Source organism: Hoplias malabaricus, chromosome Y, assembly GCF_029633855.1.
Source record: "Hoplias malabaricus isolate fHopMal1 chromosome Y, fHopMal1.hap1, whole genome shotgun sequence".
NCBI lineage: Eukaryota > Metazoa > Chordata > Actinopteri > Characiformes > Erythrinidae > Hoplias > Hoplias malabaricus.
In genome coordinates, this window is record NC_089820.1 from 86,436,794 (window position 1) to 86,461,210 (window position 24,417).

General features: G+C 41.8%; 2 protein-coding genes across 2 annotated transcripts in view; one reads left to right on the top strand and one right to left on the bottom strand.

Annotated features, from left to right (window-relative positions):
• Window positions 1-22,621, bottom strand: part of cadm3 (cell adhesion molecule 3) — a 157,051-nt gene extending 134,430 nt beyond the window's left edge. The window contains exons 1-2 of the mRNA XM_066657009.1: window positions 22,582-22,621; window positions 22,157-22,335 (exon numbers count right to left, since the gene is read on the bottom strand). Coding sequence (XP_066513106.1) covers window positions 22,157-22,335; window positions 22,582-22,592 — 190 coding nt within the window. The 5' untranslated portion in view covers window positions 22,593-22,621. The remainder of the gene's footprint in view (window positions 1-22,156; window positions 22,336-22,581) is intronic.
• LOC136678889 (succinate dehydrogenase cytochrome b560 subunit, mitochondrial-like) overlaps window positions 1-24,417 on the top strand; it is a 390,354-nt gene that overhangs the window by 155,321 nt on the left and 210,616 nt on the right. The window lies entirely within an intron of this gene.

The following is a 24,417-nucleotide window of genomic DNA, read 5'->3' on the forward strand; positions in this document are numbered from 1 at the left end:
GATTTTTGTCTTCACTGTGGTCTTTACCATCGGCTCGCTGTTGAGGCCACCTGGCTCGTTATGATTTCTAAATTAAAGCCAACTTCAGTGTCCTCTGGTTAGCTATAAGAAAGAGACACATTTTTCCACCTTCTAGACAGACGTTAGCCATCCTTTTCCATTACCTCTGTGCACAACAACCATTAGGTGCTATTGATTTTTCTTAGTATTTTGTCAAGTTCTAATGGAAAGGTTTTACATTCTAGACTTTAAAAGGCCCATATAGTGGAAAAAACATATATTGTTTACATTTCTTGAAATTCTGACATGCTATCTAATCATTTTCAAAACGTACTATTCATTTCCCTCTCTGTGCAGCACAATAAACAACATCAGACTTTTTAAGATCAGTGTGTTTGTGATGCCCCAAAACTCATATTTGCATATCAAACACAACGGCCATTCAAAGGGAAGTTGTAAAGAGTTTGTATGGTTTTAGGAACAAGGCACAACCCATCACTGCTGATTAGAATAAACACATTTACAAACATTGTTTATTCATTCATTGTCTGTAACCCTTATCCAGTTCAGGGTCGCGGTGGGTCCGGAGTCTACCTAGAATCACTGGGCACAAGACAGGAACACACCCTTTAGGGGGCACCAGTCCTTCACAGGGCAACACACACTCATACATTCACTCACACACTCACACCTATAGACACTTTTGAGTCTCCTATCCACCTACCAACGTGTGTTTTTGGAGCATGGGAGGAAACCGGAGCACCTGGAGAAAACCCACGCAGACACAGAGAGTACACACCACACTCCTCACAGACAGTCACCCGGAGACTACCCACGCAGACACAGGGAGAACACACCACACTCCTCACAGACAGTCACCCGGAGGAAACCCACGCAGACACAGAGAGTACACACCACACTCCTCACAGACAGTCACCCGGAGACTACCCACGCAGACACAGGGAGAACACACCACACTCCTCAAAGACAGTCACCCGGAGACTACCCACGCAGACACAGGGAGAACACACCACACTCCTCACAGACAGTCACCCGGAGGAAACCCACACAGACACAGGGAGAACACACCACAATCCTCACAGACAATCACCCAGAGGAAACCCACGCAGATACAGGGAGAACACACCACACCCCTCACAGACAGTCACCCGGAGGAAACCCACACAGACACAGGGAGAACACACCACACTCCTCACAGACAGTCACCTGGAGGAAACCCACACAGACACAGGGAGAACACACCACACTCCTCACAGACAGTCACCCAGAGCGGGACTAGAACCCACAACCTCCAGGACCCTGGAGCTGTGACAGAGACACTACCTGCTGCTCCACTACACTGCTGTTTACAAATATCAGTAAAAAATTTGATTGCTAAAAATGCAGGGATGGAAACCTCAGCTGTATCTCTTCAGAGATCAATTTTCTTTACTAAAGAACCCTTGAAGTACCGTCATTTTAAGTGTGTATGGACAGTGTAGTAATTATAAACGTTTCTATAGGTTTCTACAGGTTTTTAATGCACAGTGTCAAAGTGAATAACATATAGTCCACAACATTAGCCCAGGGCATGCACATACACACACACACACACACACACACACACACACACACACACACACACACACACACACAGACCCTTTCATAAAGCAAGAGTCTAAGATTCACTATGATTAAGAGTAATGGGGAAAGCATATAGTGTGCTGCAGAGTGCAGAAACAACACATGGCGTTCCATCCCACACAGACCAGTAGCAGGCTCTAGGAAGACCAATTAGCATCAGAGCAAGTCTTGGCCTACTGGAGTGACGCACCACTTCAACAAGCCGACACCAGCAACATCAAGCAGCACAAACACACACACACACACACAATATACCCAAAAATAGTTTCATCACCCTCTACAGTAACCTGTGCTGGGGAACCAGTGGTGTCTCAATTCCCCAGAGCTATAGGGGTCCCAGGCTATGCACAATTATGTGTGTGTGTGTTTTTGTCTGTGTGTGTGTGTGTTTGTATGTGTGAGATTTCCCTGCTCTGGCACATCATGATTCAACTCATCAGCTAATTGTCAAGCCTTCCTCAGGCTGAATCAGGGGGCGTTCAAGCCGAAAAAGCACAAAAAAAATGTGCAGTGCCTGGGCTTCAGAAGCGCTGTAATAAATTATTACTGTAGCCTTGTGTTTCCTAGTAGTAATCCTGGAGAAGGGCAGACTCACAATGTGTGTGTGTGTGTGTGTGTGTGTGTGTGTGTGTGTGTGTGCGAATAGAAGAGGCTGCTTATTTTGGCCAAAATTACCGGCGCTCAGTATCAGCACCAGATAAATGGGAAAATTGAATTATTATTACTGTTCTGATATTGGACTCACCAGTGCTAATTACACCCAATAATTTCAAGCCCTATCTTTGGGTTGTGTGCAGCACTAAAATCGATAGGGAAGTGCATTTCCATTCACATTAAAGGCAAGCAAACAGATCATAAGCGTTGATCATTGGCTTGTTGCAAAAGAGAAATGATACAAAACTACACTAAATGTATGATAAGTTATTGAAATAAAATAATATTTAAATACGATATCAAATATTATTCCTATTTTATTATTAAAAGGTAATTACACTGGATGAATGGTCTGGTAAATGTCTGACTATCTCCACAGGAGCGCCCTGAAATACTACGTGAAGAAACAAATTTAAATCAGAAAACAGCTTGTGATTGGGCTAAAGATAAGACTTTTTTAAAATTCTTTTACATTGAAATTTACTGTAACGTCTAGTATCTAATATTTATATTGTGTGCGTGTGATTTTCAGACTTTTTTCCACAGTATTATTAAATTAGTTTGAAAGCATTTTTGCATAAAGTATAATAGTAACTATATAAAAGTAAAATTGAAATTCAAATCCTCTCCCACATTTTTGTTTTTGTTGCGTATTAAAAATTACAGCTGTCATTTTATTTAAAAACGAACCTAAAAATTAACTTAAATTCGCTAACATCAAAATCACCATCTTAAAATCTCACTTGCCGTTTTCAAGCTCTTAATTATTAGGTAATTGTTTTGTCAAATAAAAGGTCAATCATCATTTCTAATTCTAAACAACACCGACCCAAAATATAAATAAAATGACAGAGTTTACTTTTTGAAATACAATTGTACATTACACAAAAAAAATACTTTTTCTTACATTTAATTAATAATAAGTAAAAATAATAAACAAACAGTGTCCTATGTGAAATTATTCAGAGCTGCTATCAGGAAACACATGGGCCAACAGAATGTATTATAATGTTTGATGTGAACGTTGTGTTACATCGCTCTACACTGTACTGTAACATCTTCACAGGTGACTTTGTTTTGAAAGAGTTTTGAGGTTTTTTGAGGTCAAAACAGCCAGCAGCATCCATCAAATATTAATGTGCATTTGGATATGAGTGTGATTTTGCATTTGTTCTGCTATAATAAAGTCAATATTATATTGTGACAACTATTTCAGTCCCAAAGTGGCTGGCGTAGCACAGAGGCTAATGCCGTTGTCCTCTTCTCAGAAGACTAGGCTTTGATTTCCTGCCTGGGTAAGCACACCATGTTGCAGCGATAGGTGCCCATGGGCAAGACTCCTAACACTGCTTTCGTGCTCATCTATAAAACAAGAGAGCCATAAATGTGAGATGTATGCCTACAGACGATGTGTCATTCAGGACTTGCAGGAACACCCTGCCCCAGATCCAACGCTGGCAGATGCAGACATGGCTAATAATGAGCTGGAATTCTTCACGGCTGCCTTTAAAACGACCTTGTTGTTGTGCAGCAGTCTGTCCATGGCCGAGTTCCAGATGTGGACGCCACATGTTAAGCAGAGGACGCGTGTCTGAGCGTCTGTAGCACACGCCCCAGTCGACACGGCTCAATGGACGAGAGCCACCGACTCATTGGTTCCGGTAGCCCCCCGGTGGGAGGGATAACGAGCTTACACTGTATCGCGATTGGTCTCAGTCCCTCCGGTGGGCGGGTAAACAAGGTCTTCTGGCGGCGTGATTGGTTACGGTAGCATTCTGTGGAAGTGTTTTCAAGGCCAAGGAAAGGCAGCTCAATGCCACGTTGCTCCGCAAATGAGGAGGATGACTCGGGGCATATTTACATAGAGAGGGCAGAAAGAGTACAAAGGAGATCCTCTCTCTCTCTCTCTCTTTTATTTCTCTCTTACAATTTTAATCCAATACACTTTTTTTTAGGAATTTAGGAACACCATTTTCTAGTTCTCCCGACTGTTTACATGCTGGAAAAAAGCTCCAGTGTTTATACACAGCCCTGGCTGGGTAAATGGGAAAAAACAAAGTGTCTTGGTCTGAAACGGCTCAGGGATTTTCTCTGTGTGTCGCTGGCTCACGCATGGCAGAGGAACCTCCGGGCATCTGGAGGTGTTTGGACGGTGGAGAAATCTCTGAATGTTGAAAAGCATGAACAGGACTGAGGATGTTGTTCTATTCCTGCTCTTAATACTTGAACTGACTCTGACTACTGACTTCGCATAAAAGCAAACGCAGACCAAAACCGCTACAAAACTAAACAGATCTAGTCACAAATGAGTTTCTCTGTTGATTCAAACAGTGAATGTAACCACAAGCGCCAACAAGCGTCAACAAGCACAGTGGTGTTCCTCCTTAAACGATGCAGGGCTTCTGAATGAAAACAAACCACCGGGGGAGGTTGCTCTGCTGTGAGAACAGAGCAGACATAAATGTCATCTCCATAATGTTAGAAACTGTAGGTTTTTCACCTGTGTAACATTCTTCTGTAACAGTTTACTAAGCTGTTAGTCTAAAACTGATCAGGAGCTCGCTTAGTGTACAAACACAGGGGCTCGGTACTGAGCTCACTCTCCTCTCAGAGCTGGGATCTTGGGTTCAAGTCTCATCTGGGTGGAGTTTCCGTGTTCTCCCTGTGTCTGTGTGGGTGTCCTCCAGGTCTCCGGTTTCCTCCCACAGTCCAAACACATGGAGGTGAGGTGAATTAGCTTCTCTCTAATAACTGCCCTGGTGTGTGTGTGTGTGTGTGTGTGTGTGTGAATGAGTGTCAGTAAGTGTGTGAGTGAATGAGTGAATATGAATGTGAGCCCATATATGGATGGTGTCTCTGTCCTGGGTGAAGTCCTAGTGACCGATGCAGTCCTCCAGGTGGACGGCCGTTCCTGGTCGAGAGTACGCTGTGAGCGTTTGGCTGCTGCTTCTCACTTGTGTGTGTGTGTATGTGTCGAGTGTATTGAGTCCTTGGGTATCTAGAAAGGCACTATATAAGTGTAACCATAAATAAATCCATAAATAAATAAATACATACATACACATCATGAAGAATCACTACGTACAAACGTTATGAATATACGGGGTGCCCTTTTTGGTAGTATACACACACATTTCCAAGAACATATCCCACTGAGAATCATAAGAGGAGAGGTAGGGGGCGTGTGTTGATCTCAGAGGCTGAAGGTAGGGTTCCCTCAGGTTGCCACACAAGCTGGAGCCCTGCAGTAGATAGAGATGAATACCTACTGGAATATTCTCTTCAGACTCCTTCTGTGACTACTATGAATTTTTCAGCAACTGCTATTGAACTCATACACAGCACAAAGTCAGAGATATACTCTAGTAAAGTATGGCTTTAAAAAAAATGATTCCTTTTGTGTGTGTGTCAAAGACGAAGCAGAAAATGTATTAACAGAAAATCCCACTGAAGAACAGCGATATATAATATCCAGTTTTTCATTAATTTGTTATTACAGGTTCCATTCTTTTCAAGAGACTTGCTTTCAGTTCTCAAGGAAAGTTCTTGGGATATTTTGCTCCCCTACAAAATTCGGTTTTAAAAGTTGCTTGTATTAGCAGCTGCTCACATCCAAGTATTCCCCAGAATGTTGAGATCTAGACTAGGGATGAGATCTAGGAATGTTAGAAAATGCTTTCTGACTCTTTGTACTGACTCTTTTTTTTGACTCTTTTTCTGACTCAAATTTCAGGAATGGCTTTTGAAGTGTTCCACATTCTTTAAAACCCCTCTATTTTTTTATCTTTAACTCACTATAATTTTTAATCACTATAAAAATGTTTTCACTTTTCCCTTCCTCCACAGTTTATCCTTCCTCCTGCATTAGATTTAAATTAATCCTCCTCAAATGATACATCTCCTTTAGATTAATAACAGTTCAATGATTCCTCTCTGTCGTGAGGGTCATATGAGACTCGGGGTGCTGTGCTAAAGTCAGGTATCATGCTGTTAATGACACGACAGTGAGGAATAAAAATGTGAAGTCTTAGAAATTATGCTTAACTGGTTAACAATATAATACCCCGCCCCTCCCACACACACACACACACACATCCTGTTAAACACATCTGCACAAAAGGAATACAAATGAAACCCTGTTTTTTATAGTTCTGAACACAGAATACTGAGAACACACAAAGCAATAAAAAGAACTGAGAAACGGTCTGTGCAACATTTTCATCAGCTCTTGATTCAATCAAAGCACTGTGGAGTAAAAGAACACAGCTGCCGCAGCACAGGAGTCACTGCATGTAGCTATTACAAGACAGCTTTGGAACTCATCATTATAATTTACATTTGAAAGAGCGATTGTCCATCCCTGGCAACACACAAATCACACCACAGCCTCGTGTTCATTTACAAGCCTCGCACCACTCCATCGTACATCACTCTCTTGTCATCATCGGAGCATCACCTGCTTGTGTTTCGCTACCAAAGTGGAAAGTCGACCCCTTCGAAAACAAGTCAGCGGTTTATTTACGCGTGTCAAACAACAAAGGCATGGCAAAGGCAAAGCAAAAATATAACATCATGAGGAATGAGAGCGCAGTGGGTTTATGTTTCACAATAAGGCTCTCTGCAATATGTGTTGGTTATGTACGAGTTAAAGCAACAATACATTAGTATTTTACCTTAAAATTACAGCTGCAAAGTTATTGTGACGCTCCAATGACCTGTAACAGGGAGAACAGAGCTTCTGTCTTTGTAACTATGTAACTCTTGGAGGAGGGAAAGCAACCACATCCACAGCTGTAGGTAGATAGACAGACAGATACTTTATTGATTCCAGTAGAAAAAATACCAAATGTAATGTAATGTGCAGTAATTTGTCATTGTACAACGTACAATGAAATGTGTCTTCTACATTTAACCCGTCTGTGGAGTGAACACACACACACACACTAGTGAACTAGGGGCTGTGAACACACACCCAGAGCAGCGCCCGTGAAGCGTTTGGGGTTCAGTGCCTTGCTCAAGGCCCCCTCAGACGTGGATGTTCCTGCGGGTCCTGGGAACGAACCGGCAACCTCCCGGTGCCAAGCCCGGTCTCTAACCATTATGAATTCTAGTTATGAATATTAGGTTTACTGCTGGGTGACTGATGTTTGAAGGCTGTCTTTGGTTGAATTGATTTGTAAGGTCTTAGCACAAAGTCGTTTCATAACATACGAAGTCGTTCAATCACAAGCACAAAAGGAAAATCTACTCAGCAATTTAAAATAATAAAAACTAGTGCCGTCAAAATTAATGCCTTAAAACACATGGTGACAACTTCCTCCCGTAATTTACTGCTTTTACAAAGTGTACAGTGACATACTGGGGGTGGGGGGGTTGTTTTTATGTTTTGTTTTGGTTTGTTTTTATTTGTTTTGTTATGGGTTTTTTTTGTTTTGTTTTGTTTTGTTTTTTGATTTGTTTTGATTTGTTTTGTTTTGTTTTGTTTTTTTGATTTGTTTTGTTTTGTTTTGGTTTGTTTTTATTTGTTTTGTTTCAATCTCTCTCTGTTTCAACTTTGCTTAACCCCTCCATTTATTTCTGAAACATTGTAAATTAGCATTCATTTCCTCTATTAAAGCTTCTATGTCCAAGGCCAGAGCTCTTCCTGGAAATTTTACTTGCCAAATTAAGAGACATAAAAAAGAAGGCTTTCCCTAATCCAGTTTGTCATGCAGCACCTCCCAAAACTACAAGGCACTAGCATTTTTTAGCTCTGATTTCATTTTTATCGATAAACACCACTAATATAAATATACTTCCACTGTGTGGATCTCGCATTGATTCTTTTGTTTTACGTTTAAATGTCCATTAAAAAATGCAAGAGTCTTAAGAAGGGACAATGTGATCAATCGTGATTAATCAAAAACTGTGCCATTAAATGAAAACATTGTCATTTCGCCAACTTCCAAAGATAAGACACAATTTAGACCTGCTTTCCCTACAGAATAATACTAATCACATATAAGTAACTGTCTATAATGAAATGCCTTGTATCTAGAGGAGCTTGTGGGTTGTGGATTGTTTTTCTGAGTCCTGGGATCAAGACAAACTGGATCCACAGAAATCCTGCACAAACAGGAGAGTCATCTGCCACCATTTTTATGACATCACTCCAAAAACCATTTTGGGGCCTTTATAGTAAAGGGTCTAGAAAGTGTAGATAGAAGAAATATCTCTAAACCGGACTTTAACCGTCTTCAACTGGATTAGTTTGAGCAGAGGAGGCTGTCTAATGTCATTTGTAAGGAATTGAACAGTCTTATTCAAATGGGGAAGTCCAGATAGCCCATGATTGAAACATCACAGCCCTGATGTTCACAATAGCAGCCGCTCAATAACAATAACAACACGCATCAGAGGTTTTGTTATTACATTATTGTGAGGGTGATTCTAACAGGACTGCCATTGCTGAGCTCTGTGCCTGGTGAAATACAGAAAATAATTCCCTCTGAAATTATTGCGGGTGGAAAATTTAAAGCTGCGGACATTTCAGATTCATTCTGGCTTGAAATTAGGAATGTGTTGTGTAGTCACTTCAATCACTTAAAATCAAGTACCTCCAGAAATAAAACTAATTCAACGTAGTATGAAACATCCGGACGCTGCCTGTATTTTCTGTTGTGTTTGTCTGTCTCCATCATCAGATGAAAGACTAGGATTCAGGGGGCTGATGGTAGGGGTTTCCCCGTCCAATTTTTGGCCTCTTTATCTGATCCAGGAATCTTAATGTTGAGTATTGGCAGATATTGATCCAATCTTTTTGTCCTCACATATAATCTAGGCCCATGATGTATTTCTCTATTTGTGCGCCTTGTGGTATACACACTGCCCTGATAGATCCAGACTATTTTTGAAGGACCATTTTATAAAGCTGCTTCTACAAACGTTAGCTCTGATTGGCTAAGGAGTGTTCTACCAGTGCTGTTATATATAAAAACTTTATGGTGCTTATTATCACAGTATCTGAGGTAACAGCTTCAGTCACATCTTCCTACAGATACTTTTATTACATACAGAAACATTACATGGACAAAACACTTAAAAACATAAAACTTTGAGGATGTTTCCTAAGCATTTCTTGCTCTCCAGCCTTTTTTTTGGGCTCAACGCTGCTCTAATGTGTTTACGAAGCCCCAGTGTCTGTAAATGGGTAAAAAAACAAAGTGTCTGGGTCCGGTGCTAGGCTTTTTCTCTCTCTGCTCACGGCAGAGAAACGCCATCTGGAGGTTTTTAGACAACGGAGAGACTCCAAACGCTGAAAAGCACCAACCGAGATGAGGATGTTGCTCTATTCCTGCTCCATAGGGGGGTAACACTGACTTATTTTTGCTGTTTTTGATTACTTAAGATGGAAATGTCTCCAAAATCGGGAAAGCGCTAACTGCATTAGCGACAGTGCTACAAAACTAAACAGCTCGAGTTACACATGAGTTTCTGTGGGAATTCAAACACTTACAGACACTTTACGCTTCAACAGTCATTTTTTCTTCAAACACACCATTCCACCTTAAAAGGCACTGAGCTTCTGAACGTAAATACACCACAGAGAACAGCATTTCCCCACAATCATAGATATTCCCTTTAAGTCTATATTAAAATGTGCTTTTCACTCAACGATGTGATGGAGGGGCAACTGAAAAAATGACAACAGTGGCTATGAAAGAGCACATTTGAGGCCGAAGGCTAGATTGTCAAACGTAAGAGAAGTTTGCGTGTCAACAACACACAGTGTCATTGATTAAAAGCACTAAACAGTGCCCCTTGTGGACAAATTTGTTAAATGTGAGGGAGTGTGTATGTGTGTGAGTGAGTGAGTGAGTAAAGGCCATTTTATGCTTCTACTTCAAACCTACAGCACAGGCACCTCTCTAGAAATGTAAATACGTGTCGCGCCGAAGACCCCAATGACTGATAAGTCCACAGTCGGACGAACACGGTTCACACTGAGCTCCTCTTCTCCACACAAAAGGGCTGCGGAATGCAGAAAATTCATGACAAGAGATTCCCTCAGACATTGGTTTGGACGTTACAGAGTGAATTAAAGATAAAACAAGGGGAAAATACCTGCCTCTGGAGGAAATAAAATAATATACTCGCTACGGGGAGCTGGAACACTCTGGGCTCTATATGTAACTGCACTCCGTTGCAAACAGCCCCCTACACCCTAAATAGTGCACTTTACAGATTTAAAAATCTATACTACACCACTACATTGTATTCAACAAATGCACCGAGATTCAAAGAGAGGAGCCGATTAAACGAAAGGTATCAGTGTCTGATACAGAGCCCCTGGATTGACACATTCCTAGCTGTTATAAGTTAGCTTTATAAGTAATTTTCCATCAAAAATGTTCAATTTTAAGAATGAGACATGAATCAGCAGAATCAGAGCTGTGTTGTCAGGGTTTTCTGTCTCAGTAGGTCTCCAAGAGAAAGCTGGCTACCGCTTTGAGTGACAATTCCAGCTCTGCATCGCCAAAGGCATCAACACAGGGCTGAACATTATACAGAATAACACTGGCTTCCCCTCGCCACTTCAACATCTGATACTTTATCTGCCGATGCAGACTAACACAGTTGCCGGGAAAAAAGAAAAAAAAAGTAAAAAAGGATGACAAATGAAACGCTGATGCTTTCAGGAGAGAACAACATGCATTTTCTGAAGTGGAAATAGCAAGAGGAAGTGAGCAGGAGCTGACGTTTTTCTGAACTGGGAGCAGTTGCGTGGTTACCGTCCTGGAACAAGCTCGGGCATGTAACGGATTTCACATTGCAGACGACTTATTTCCTATATCGGAAAAAAATATGTTTCATCAGAGTAAATAAAGCTGAAGAAAAAAGGCTATTTTTGCACACATTAGGAGCGTACAAAAAGTAAATGGATTTTTGGCTTCATCGGATCAATTTCTTTTCATATCAAAGTCAATGTAACACAAGTGTTTGGAGCCACCTACAGAGAAGAATGTCTCCAAATCCATCAAAAGTCACCCTGCCCTCTGTGTAGCCGGACTTAGCCCTTAGAGGAGTGTGCTTACAGGACGGTGCACGTCTGGGCTTGTTGTTCTCATTGATATCAAGTCATTGGTAGACGCCAAACACAACTGGAACAAAGCAGTCCATGAGTTGAAACCAAAAAAACTAATCATACAATTATAAATATATTTTTTAACACTCTGGTTATAAATGTTGAAAAAAGACCCCTCAATTTTCAGCTCCTGCGATTAACCTTTGGTCGATATGAGAGTGTACACAGTCCATAGCAAATGTAAAATGCAAATCACAAGGGAAATCAATTCAGCAGAATGCACGTTTGTGTTTGTTGTCAAGGGCGAGTTTGCTCCAAGTGAGAAACCCACTCTTCCATTCCCCCTCCTCCCTTTGCTCTGTGAGTGACCACTTTTGTGACGTAGGTGCTACGCCCTTCCAAGTGCTCAGTGGAAGACAGTAGGCACTGTTTTTGTCTTTTCCAAAAAGCTTAGTTTCACTCATAGCAGCCTACATCAGCGAACCCGGTTTGGTAGCAGACCATTTAAAGCTGGAAACTCACTGTTGTGCAGCGAATCTAAAGTCGAGTCTACGTGTGTTAGGTTGAATGGGATATTTTCCAGTGTTTTCTAAACACGGCCAAAGCTGCAATGAAAAAGCATGTTTGTGGGTGGCGCGTGAGTAGCTCATGTACTCTTCAAAGCCCGAAACTCAAGGAATCCCTGCAGCCAATTCCGTCTGAATAAAGCCTCTATGAAACACCCACGGAGGTTTTTAAACAGCAGCAGGAACGACAACAACAACAACAATAACAACAACCCGAGAAAACGGCACAATAGGCAGTCTACGTGTTTTTTTTGTGTCCAATTTCAGAGAGCTCAGAACTAATCTCAGCTGGGCTACTCGCCAATTTGGCAGTTCACCTAAACTGACCAGCTCCCTGACTATTACAGTGAGTTATTACATATTCAATAGCCGGAAAGCACACACACACATACACTCGCACACACACAAACACACACATGGGTTATTATGCATGCACAAGCACCAAAAAGTACAATAATGAATAATGCAACTGGAAGCAAAAAGAGCTGACATAGTTAAAGTGTGTGAGGCTGGATGAGCTCAGATATCTATATGAGAAACAGAATGAAAGTTACAGTGAGCTCCAAAAGCTCCAATTTATTTGAATGCCCTTGGAAACAAACTGCAGTTGTGCATAAGCATTGTTCCACTGAGCAATCCTTTTTTTATCGACGCCAACTTGATTACTTGTTTAACGCTCACTTCACTTCTGTTTCTCAAAAAGTAGGGGGAAGAAGAGATGTGAGGCAAATAAATCAATCATTTTATCAAGATGGTGCAAATTCAGTCGTGGCACAGAAAGGCTCCTCTGGAAAGATGGGGTTTTCATGGACGTGAGCCAGAAACGATCTGCTGAGTAAGTACGGCTGTCAGTATTGATTCTATTAGTAAATGAGTAATCCTGCGATTATTTTGGGGATTTATTGTAGGGGGAAAAAAAAGTCTAACAATAGGAATACACCGATACTGAGCAACACTAAACCATGCAGAGCTTTTCAAACTAGGACTCCCAAACAGTTTTAAGAGTTTTTAAAAGGATTATTTACATATTTAACAGGAGATTAAATACATGTTCCAACTAAATATAACCTCAGATACTATTTGGTTACTGTACTTTCTCTTTTTTATAGCTTCTTTTCTTTTGTGTGTGTGTGTGTGTGTGTGCTAAAATGTATGTGAATTGAAGTATCCATCACGTTCTGTTTCCCACTATAGGACGTTATAATAGAATGCATTATTGTCACGCACTGCGCTAATACTTCTTGTTAATTAATTAACATCAAGAATGTAAATTACCATTGACCATTTTCTCATATTGATCAAGTCTCATATTCCTGACAGCCCTGCAGTGAAGGCCCTCTCCAGATGACTTGTGTAGTAGTGAACTGGAATTTATTAGAACTTATAAAACATTGAGTGATGGTCACTCAGCTGGAAATGTACTGTTATCAGTCGCGGGGATCGTTTTCTCTCCTTTGCTCATCCGGCTCTCTTGCCCTTGGCAGAGGGATGTAAAAATTAGTACACGCCTGATAAAAATCTTTCCCTGTGCTAAAAAGTGTGTGTTGGATAAAAATCTCTCTCTTTCTTTGTGCTTATCTTTCTATCTGTGCCCCCAGTTGCTCGCATGGAGAGTGGCAGAATAAACAACAACTAGAAGTGCACCAGGGAACCAGTATCATTATCGTCAGTCACATATTCAAGAAAACGGACCTAGAGAAGCAATCTTAAAGGATAGGTGTGGCATTTATGGACCATAACCGTAATCCCAGTGGTGAAATGTTGCTATTTGCTCCAGACATTAATTCCAGCGACTGCCTCTGCATTGAATGCTTTCGCTAAAACAGCAAGTCACGTAGATGACTAGATTCAGCAACCTAGCTCATGAAAACAAAGCTCTAAAAGTTCTCAGACACTATATCTATAACGGCATAAAGCTCACACACATGCTGTTTTAAATGGAGTGCTTCACACATATCCTGGGAGACCAGCTAAACAGAACCAGACCAGCATAAACTAGCAGAAACCCATGCAGACTCAGGGACTCAGAACACACCACACTCCTCACAGACAGTCACCCGGAGGAAACCCACACAGACACAAGGAGAACACACTACACTCCTCACAGACAGTCACTCGGAGGAAACCCACGCAGACACAGGGAGAACACACCACACTCCTCACAGACAGTCACCTGGAGGAAACCCACGCAGACACAGAGAGAACACACCACTCTACTCACAGACAGTCACCCGGAGGAAACCCACGCAGACACAGGGAGAACACACCACACTCCTCACAGACAGTCACCTGGAGGAAACCCACGCAGACACAGAGAGAACACACCACACTCCTCACAGACAGTCACCCGGAGGAAACCCACGCAGACACAGGGAGAACACACCACACTCCTCACAGACAGTCACCCGCAGGAAACCCACACAGACACAGGGAGAACACACCACACTCCTCAAAGACAGTCACCTGGAGGAAACCCACGCAGACACAGGGAGAACACACCACACTCCTCACAGACAGTCACCCGGAGGAAACCCACCCAGACACAGAGAGAACACACCACACTCCTCACAGACAGTCACTCGGAGGAAACCCACGCAGACACAGGGAGAACACACCACACTCCTCACAGACAGTCACCCGGAGGAAACCCACGCAGACACAGAGAGAACACACCACACTCCTCACAGACAGTCACTCGGAGGAAACCCACGCAGACACAGGGAGAACACACCACACTCCTCACAGACAGTCACCCGGAGGAAACCCACGCAGACACAGAGAGAACACACCACACTCCTCACAGACAGTCACTCGGAGGAAACCCACGCAGACACAGGGAGAACACACCACACTCCTCACAGACAGTCACCCGGAGGAAACCCACGCAGACACAGGGAGAACACACCACACTCCTCACAGAGCTGTGACAGAGACACTACCTGTCTGTGCCCTCCTCTTTACTTCATTTCACACACATTAAAGTCCACTTTTTTCTGAAGATTAAACACAGCCTCTAGGCAAAGCTAGCTGCAGGCTAATGTTTAATAGTGGCTTATATGAACCAACTATATATATATATATATATATATATGTGTGTGTGTGTGTGTGCGAGAGAGATTTTTAAAAGTTATAAACAACAATAACAATAGTGCAGAATTGCTAGCTTCTAGCTTACCAGGTTCTGTTAATTCAGTCATGAAACGTTCTCTTAAGGTGAAAATGAGCTGATATTGATTGCTAGAGAGAAACACACCAACAAGTCACACATATAATGTCTAAAAAACATATAAATCAGCTATATGAGGACACCCTTGTGGAAAAATAAAGTGTACTACTTTGGAATCAATAATTTGTTCTAAATCATTACTAATATGTAATTAAAATTACATTAAGGTACACTTAATATACACCAAGTGAGTCTTATGTTATTCCTGCAGCTCTGTAAATACTCTTTAAATATATTAATATTCTTAGTGTGCATCCGCCTTGCACCCAGTGATTCCGGGTAGGCTCCGGACCCACCGCCGCCCTGAACTGGATAAGGGTTACAGACAATGAATGAATGAATGCTTAGTGCTGTAAAAGTCTAATTCATTTACAGCGTTGTGGGGTGTAACACTGTACAGTGGTTTACTCTGTGATAGTTTTATTAGTGATTATTATCACATGCTCTGAGTGTTTGTTTATATTAGTGACTTATTTTATATTTTATTAATAATTTAAGCTCATATTAAGGTGTTTCAGAGGCAGCTCAGAGAAATAGATTTGCGTTTTAATAAAACAGTGACAAATACATCATACCACTAGTTCACTCAGTGTATATTAAGTGTGACTTAATATGATTTAAATTGCATATTAGTAATGATTTAGTACAAATTTGTGGTTCTACTTTAGTGTGCTTTCTTTTTTGACAAGGGCACAGACTTGATCTGAGGTTATAGGCTAAATCTAATCATTTATTAATGCTAATAATAATTATGCATTCATTCTGGAATCAATGTTTATATCCACATTTGCAAAATCGTTACCGGTACCCAGTCCTATGTTATTCCCAGCCTCAGATTTTCTTGCTTTTGGCAGAGCCCCGGCTTCACGGCTTGTGAAGGGCCCTTATAGACTTGCAGTTCAAAACGGTTCATGTATGGTGCCATCTGTACAACACAGTGGGAGTGTTTATAATAAGGTCTCACAAGACAGGGTTGGATATTAACATAGCCATAACGTAACATATCCAAAAGCATTTAGCAGGGAACTATTACGTCTTAATTAATGTATTAGAAATGTGCGAATGCATCAGAATCCGCAACATTCAGCCAAGCACAAAGAAGCAAAATAGACCCAGGACAAATATAAGTTTGTGTTTATGGTTAATTATCAGTCCACACCATTAGATGAAACTGACAACGCTGCAGTTACATTAAAGCCACTAAATGAGCTACTGGTTCAATTTTCCACACGGAGTTTCCTATGGTTGGTGATTTTGTACCTTATCTTACATTAACAGACATACATGTCTTTCATCTCAGCAAAATGCAATATGTGGCTGTGTAATCGCAAATATGTCTCTTCCAAAAACAGTATTTCATGTTGGCTGTGTTACGGAGCTATTACTATATTGGTAAATGCTTTGGCACTGAGACGTAAATTCAGGGCACTAAAGTGACCGCACCAAATGGTTTCCATTCATGTTTAATTAAATTATTGTTATGTGGTTGTATAAAGAAAGCTCTCGAAATAGAAAGAAGAAAGCCTCACTTGGTATTTTAAACAGTCTGAATTGATCTTTGAATCTGCATTACTGAAAGGGTTTATAACGATGAGAAAGGATTGCTATGTGATGAACTGACAGAACAAAAAAAAAAAAACTCTATGAGGAAAATAAGTGAATAAGGCAAGCGAGAGGTGAGCTCCTACTGATTCCCCTGATTGATATTACAGTTAAACCACAGCCAGGTGCCGAACAGATTCTGAGCACCGCTACCAGTGCACATGCAGACCCACCGACAGGTGAAAACGACAAATGCATTACCACACTCTGTCTCCTGTGGTGGAGAAGTGATTGAGCGGAGGGCTGTATGAACAGGCGAAGGCTCCAAGCTAAAAAGACCAAACCCACAGAGATATGACCCCCTCGCAAGTGAGCAAAGACGGGGCAACCACCTTGCTGCATGAGGTCAGGGCTACCGTGACTCACCCTTACAAATAAAAATGACCAAAAGGGTTCTGTGGAGCGAGGCTATAGAAGATCCAGACTGGTTCCCTGAAACAAATATTCAGTGGGAAGTTAATTAGAATAGAAGAGAACAGAATTGCTTTTAGTGTTTGAAGATGCATTAGGCAAGATGATTTCATTTCTAACCAGAGCAAACAGGAAAAACATGATTAATGTTATTTTATCAGTAATAATTGATTCATTTTAGCAAAGGCATCAGTGCAAGTGCATTCCGTGCAGAACACTGCACTCTGAACCAGAGCAGTCTCTGGCCGTCTTTGTTTTTGTGGTTCGCATGGGTAACCACCAGAGAGTCCCCATGATAAATTCACTAACGCACAGGCCCGAATTCAGGATGTGCAGCCTCTGGAAGCAGTGGCGATTGCTCTAAGACTGCAAGGGAAGCTCAGCTTCCCCTAAAATGTAAAAAAAATAACTGATCAAATACATGCTGTTGTGTGTACATGTCACTGAATAAATATGCACTACAACGCGCTCAACTGTTGTTCAGAATCAGCTTCTTATCACTGGTAAAGACACGGCTTTCCTCTCAATCATTCCCGCAGCTTCACAGTGCTTTAAACAGTGAGGACGCTGAGTGTCCACAGAGTTTAATAGCGAAGCAGCGAAACGAGACGAGTGATTGGATAAATGCTGGGCTTTGTCCCGCCCATCGGACGCTCAGCGTCTCTGGGGGTCTATGGGGCAGTGGGCTGGCCTCGGCTGGCCCGGACGCTTAGCTTCTGCTCTGAATGATGATTGGATGATCTGTCTGAGGCTGAATCCCTTTTTGATTGACAGCGAAATGACGGAAACAGCGATCCTTTGGTGTAAAGATCCCTGGGAGCACAGGCGGACACACTTCACATGGGCCAAGGCCGTTTAAGCAGCCTAACTCTGCTGGCCATTGAGAAGACACTAGTCAAGTCCCTGGAAAAGACGTCTTGTTGGTACGACAGGGTCACAGATCATTTTCTTGACAAGGAACGGAGGGTAGAATTTACGTATAAATAAACCGACACATTTTATGAAGTAGGCCGATATTGAGCTTCCCCTCCTTGAAAGACCAGCATCTGCCACTGCTCTGGTGGCTAGGTAGGTGAAGTACAATAGCACAAACGAGCATGCCAATGAAACCGCATAGGGCACCTTTAAATATTGTAAAGGAAAAGGAAACACTTTATATATTGTAAAATATCTAATCCAAGGTTATTTCTTCCTAGGATTGTGTGCCCAAACCAAACCTTCGGGTAATGAACATGGTTTAAGAACATGTGCAAATGAAAGTGTGTCACCAGAATCTCTAACAAAACACTACAGTCACAAGGGAGCTCGTGTTCTGTTTATATTTGCAGAAAGGAGGAGAAGCTCTTATTGTTGAGAACTGCTTTTATTTTATTTCATTGGATAGTCAGCTAATAATAGGCAATACGAGTTGGACAAATGAGATGATTTAAGCTGATTTATTCGTATCTTTAAAACTGGCAATGGTTTCTCGGTTAAAGCCAATGGTTCTGTAAACTGTGAACACTTAAAGAATCATATCAATGAATCAATAATTCTGTATGATTCCATTATTCTTCATTATTTGTGCTATCGCAATATAAAATGTTTCAATAACAATGATATGATTTTTAAACACATTTTCCATATTTCAGTACACGTTATTTACAGCATCTGTCACTGACTGACGGTCATTAGAGGGCGCTGTCATCAGTTCAACACTCAATTTGAAATGTAGTTATAAAACATTAATATTGACAAAGCCAAGAAGTTAATGTTTGATGGTGATGTCATGTTTCGTTAAGTTCTCTGCAGCCTTTCTGTTGCTTTTTTATTGGTCATATTAATATCTGAATTATATCAAATTGACCTAAATTAAGAAATATATTGTGATATAATTGTTGTCAATTATATGTAAATAAAATGATGTAAATAAAAACAGTGCATGTTTGAACCCATATAATTGAGGGACTGTACAATAATGAAAAAAATGCTGGTCAAAATACAACATCAAAGTTCATGAGGACCAAAGAGACCCTTGAGCTTCTCATCATCAGTGAAAGTACCATTCCATTTGATGGGTGGATGGAAGCAACTGTAAGCTTCCTATAAATTATAAGCTCTAATCCACAGTCCAAGTGCCTTGTCTGTTGAGGTTATTCAACCTTGTAAAGCTTATATTGGACTTGTGTGCGGTTGAAGAGCTCCTTATTGGTGCAAGTGGAAGCACCACTAACCTTGCAACTCTAAACAGTCTGCACTGGGAGACAGAAGAAGACCAGAACTACCATCCACCACTTGTACAGTTGGTGTAAAAGTGAGAACATAGAAGATGAGAACTCAGGGGAAGTTTGTCAGATGAAATGCAAAGTGTCTGCAAACTGATCTATGAAAGCAGTTATCCATACTCTATATGGACAAATGTATTGAGACACCTAAACATTACCCCTACAGGAGATTTCCTGTTCTAACTCCACAGGCATTAATATGGAGTTGGTTTCCCCTTTGCAGCTATAACAGCAGGTTTGGAATGAGCCAGCAGAGCGTTTCTGAATTTTCAACCCTCACTCTGTAACGTTCCATGGTCTGCCACTTTGCAGCTGAGTTGCTGTGGTTCCGAAACGTTTCCACTGTTCAGTTATATCACTCAGATTTGGGAAGATATTTCACAAACTAACTTGAATTCAGTGAGGTCTTTGGAATAACCCATTCTTCCAAAGTGTTCTGGATGAACTGCATGAACAGGTGTTCGATGTAAAACACCTGTGGCTAAGGAACTTAATGAACCACCTGAATTAAATGATTACGTGCTGTCCCAATACTTTTGTCTATATAGCGTACATTCAACTCCCAGCTAGAATCAAACAACCGTAAACATATCACATCAAATGCAGAGATACATTGTCCACTGAGCACCTGAGGTTATGTAAGCAGTACAAGACACTTCTGACCAACGCCAGTCTCATACACCTCTGACACACACTAGCTGAGGTAGACACTTGAGCACAGACTGTGAAGCAGGCTGTGAAGACTTTGAACTTGAAGCACAACATCATCCCTGTAGAGGGCTTACACATCCATCACTAAACCACTCCTCGAGGAAATCAAAGGCTATATTAAAGACTTATTGGGGAGCAAGTGGACTGTGAAATCAAAGTCGCTATATTCTGTGCTGCTTTTTTGTATTCGGAAAAAGAACTAAACCTCCTTGTCTATGTATCGATTATCATCAGGTGAATCTGAAGCCCAGTGCCCACCTGTTAGACCCTGCTTCAGCGTCTAGACCAACTGCAGACTCTAGCACACACACAAAAAAAGAGTGGTTCTCCTGGACTGGTGTAACACGTGTCACCAGAGGTTTAGGGCATAAGAAGTAAGACATTTTAAGGCCTCTATAACCTACCAGCCTTAATATGAATATGATTGTTCATGGGTTAAGTTGCATCCAGCAAGTGTAAGCTGGACCAGAGGCGGCCTGTTTTAAAGAGTGTTAGAGGGAGCATTGAGAATAAACTTTAATCAGGATCCTGGGACCATCAGAAGAGTGAAACACCAGTTTCTACCTGAGTTGCGCATAATATCTTGCATGACTAGCCAAGCCAAGCTATGATGTCCAGCCAGGTCCGATTCAGTGGTCTCATTAGTGAAGCAGCCCCAGAAAGGGGAACAGCTGCCATCAGAGCACAGGTAAAATAGGAAATGAGAAAACAGCAGAGCTTAGAAAGTGCGAGCTTTGAAACTGCTGGGCTCTCTACACTGTACCACTTCAACCTCAGACATGAGGGGTTTAGGAAAGATCTTCAAAGAAGTTTCCAATGGCATCTCCATCCCTCCCCCAACTTTACCCCTTTGTAGCCTGTCACAGGGGCCACGGCACATTCTTGATTCTTCTTGTGATGACAGTATCCTATGGACGTCTATATTATATCAGCAGAAGTCAAGCAAAGTCATGGAAGTGAAATATCATGCAGTTTCAAAACTTTCTTTTTTTTCCCAGAATTCCACTCACAGCCTAATGACTCAGCTTATTTGAAGATTGCCTCCACTGCTGGCTTAGCCCCAGGAGATCATATGGATGCTGGTAATATCTTACAGCTTGCATGAGTAAATCATAAAGTGTTCATTAAGTACTAAAGGCAGAATGCTGGAAAATGGATTGGGGCTGATCTGCAAACTGTACTAAGACTGTGATGAATGTGATGGTACATTAGCCTTCACTGGTCAGTCCAGAGCGTCAACACCAAGGCGCAAGCACAGATGAGGACAGAGGTTTGGTTTAATGACACCACCGGCCATACACTGTCTCTGTAAAATACAGCACAGAAGACACAACCTCCACAGAATTATTGATCTCAGGGTATCACTTCTAGCACTTTTACAGTCCACATAACATCGTGTGTTGTTGAATTGTGGGAGTAGATCCGAGCACCTGGAGGAAACCTGAAGAACACACCACGTTTCTTAAAGAGAGTAAAGCAAAGCAAGGATCAAACCCATGACTCCGAGACCCTACAGCTTTAAGAGCGCTACAGCGCACGCAGCACCACTGTTCGGCTGGTTTTATTTTCAGTAACGACATCCTTTCAGACCCATAACACTGAGCTGCCTTCACACAGTGGAAGGACAAAGAGCCTAAAGACCCAACATAATATTCTGAGGAATTGAGATGATATACTGTGGCCACAAAATACCAGAGTAAAGCACCTGCGTTTAACAGCAGTTCTGACTGGAAATGACATAAACGTAGGTTGATATCTGACTTTGTGCAGAGAGAGCTGTCTTTGTGAGACACTGCCAGTGTGTGATATTAGAAGTGTACCGAGAGGGTGTGAACGTGTGTGACACACAGCCTTCAAACACAGCGCTGGAGCTAAAAGAGTAAAAGAGGGAGGTCTTCCCCTGTGCCCCAGGGGCTTATTAATGCCTCTGTGAGTCTGTTGTAATGAGTGAAAAAAGAAGGGGAAGCAGGAGGGAGGGAGGAACCGAGAGAAAGAGAAGGCTGGACTGTCTTACCGTACACGAAGTTGCTTTGAACGGACGCGGTGAGGAGTGTCAGGGCGATGAGCGCGGACAGCGGGATTGCTGGGAATGCCATGTTGGAGCGCGTGCACTCTCTCATCCGTCCAGCAGTGTGAGAAGGTCGAGCTGGAACGTCTCGAGACCTGGAGAAATGACTCTCACCAAAGTGCTGCCTGTGCGTTCAGGAGAGGAAACACACACATAAACAACACTCATTAGCACTTTCGCCTAGCGCGCGCGCGCACACACACACACACACACTGCGCTTTGACACACTGATGCACTGCCTTTAGAGATTCATTTGGTGACGCTTGCTCTTTGTGTGTGTGTGAGTGTGTGTGTGTGTGTGAGCTCAGAATCAGAGAGAAGGTATATATATCATTGTAGAGGAGGGCACTAAAATCTGTTTACACACTCACAAGCGATTCATTCCCAAACGACTCTTCAGTTCACTTGTGGAAACTGATTCATTCAGGAATCATAACAATGACTCTTCGGCTCGGAGTCTCTTGTTCACTTGTTACATAACTGCTTCATATTGAGCGGTAAGAACATTAACGTACTGACTGGCCGCCATTGTTTTTAGGGTTTCGTAACTGTTACATTTTCAAGTGTGTCTTTTTAAATAAAAAAGATAATTATCCATGTCTTTTTGTTGTTGAATTGTGTCAAAACAAAACAAAATAAATTACACTGAAGACACACTGAATTTTAGCTGAGTTACTTTCACTGTTGATAATATGAAATGATATTATAGTCGGTTTAGAGAGTGTGTATATTCATGCTTTTATGTGTTTTATATGTTGTGTTACAGTACACATAGAGTCAGTGGCCTACAATGAATTCAGAACTGTAGTTGTGCTCCTAATTTATATTAAATATAAACCTATACATTAGAATGAGGTACAACATTGTGTAGTGTTTCTGTTGACCTGCAAACACACACACACACACACACACACACTAGTGCACTAGGGGGTAGTCATCCCCGGAGCCCAGGGAGCAGTTGTGGGTTCAGTGCCTTGCTCAAGGGCCCTTCAGCCGTGAATTGAGGAGGAGGACAGTGCTGTTCCTTCACTCCCATCGCCCCCAGTAGAGGTGGGCGGATCGATCCAAATATTGATAATATCGACACCAACGCTGGTATTGGTATTGAACAATACTCGTGTAAAAAGATCCATACTCAAGATTTTTTCTCTCCCGCTGCTGCGCACACGGATTCATCAAACTCTACACTCTGTCTGTGTGTGACTCAGTGCAGAGTAGACCCCCCCCCCCCTCTTGTGAAGAGTAGCGGTATCAGTATCGATATCAACGATAATGGCCCTGTATTTACTTGGTATTGAATCGATACCAACATTCCCAGTATCGCCCACCTCTAGCCCCCCGTTTTCCTGCTGCTTGTGGGAATTGAACCAATGACCTTTCAGCCCTGAGCCCTCTGCTCTTAACACTTACATTTACATCTTTGGCCAGGGAGACTTCTAACTGAATCCTATTACACATTCAGGCACACATAGGGTTAAGGGGCTTGTCCGAGGACTATTATTGGTGTAGCTTGCTTATTGCCTGAGCTGGGAATCAAACTCTAACCTGCCATGTGAAGTTTAGTGGCGTTAGAAACTACACCAATTACACATTATTCCCAAACTCTGAATATGAAGTTGAACTTGTGAAACCTTCCTAATTAAAGAAGAAATACAGCTTTACTTTTTAATCCAATGTTTGCGTCCTTAAATTGGTCAGATCTTTGGGTTTGATATGAAATGAACTGAGAACCTCACACAATCAAAATGGTTCACACTGGGGCTGATAGGAACCAGACCTAAAGGTTTATTCAAACATATGTAAAGGTTATAAAAATGCAGCCTGATGTCTGGGATGTTATTTTAAGCCTAGTCTTGAGATGAAAATGTATTTTACCATTTTCACCATTACACACTGCATACAAACACTTCTGCTATTTTGTATATGATGGTAAATATAATGACCAGATTTAGACATCGCAGCCTCTGGTTCCTGTGCCCTCTACACTCTCAGAAGAACTGTCACTGTGGTTGTATCTGTTTGCTGTCGCTGAAGTGGTACCCTCTCTTTAGTTCGGGAACATGAATGCACCAAATTCTGTCCTTTCATTTCAATTCGAGTAGCACAGTGGAGCAGCAGGTAGTGTCTCTGTCACAGCTGCAGGGTCCTGGAGGTTGTGGTTTCGAGTCCCACTCCGGGTGACTGTCTGTGAGGAGTGTGGTGTGTTC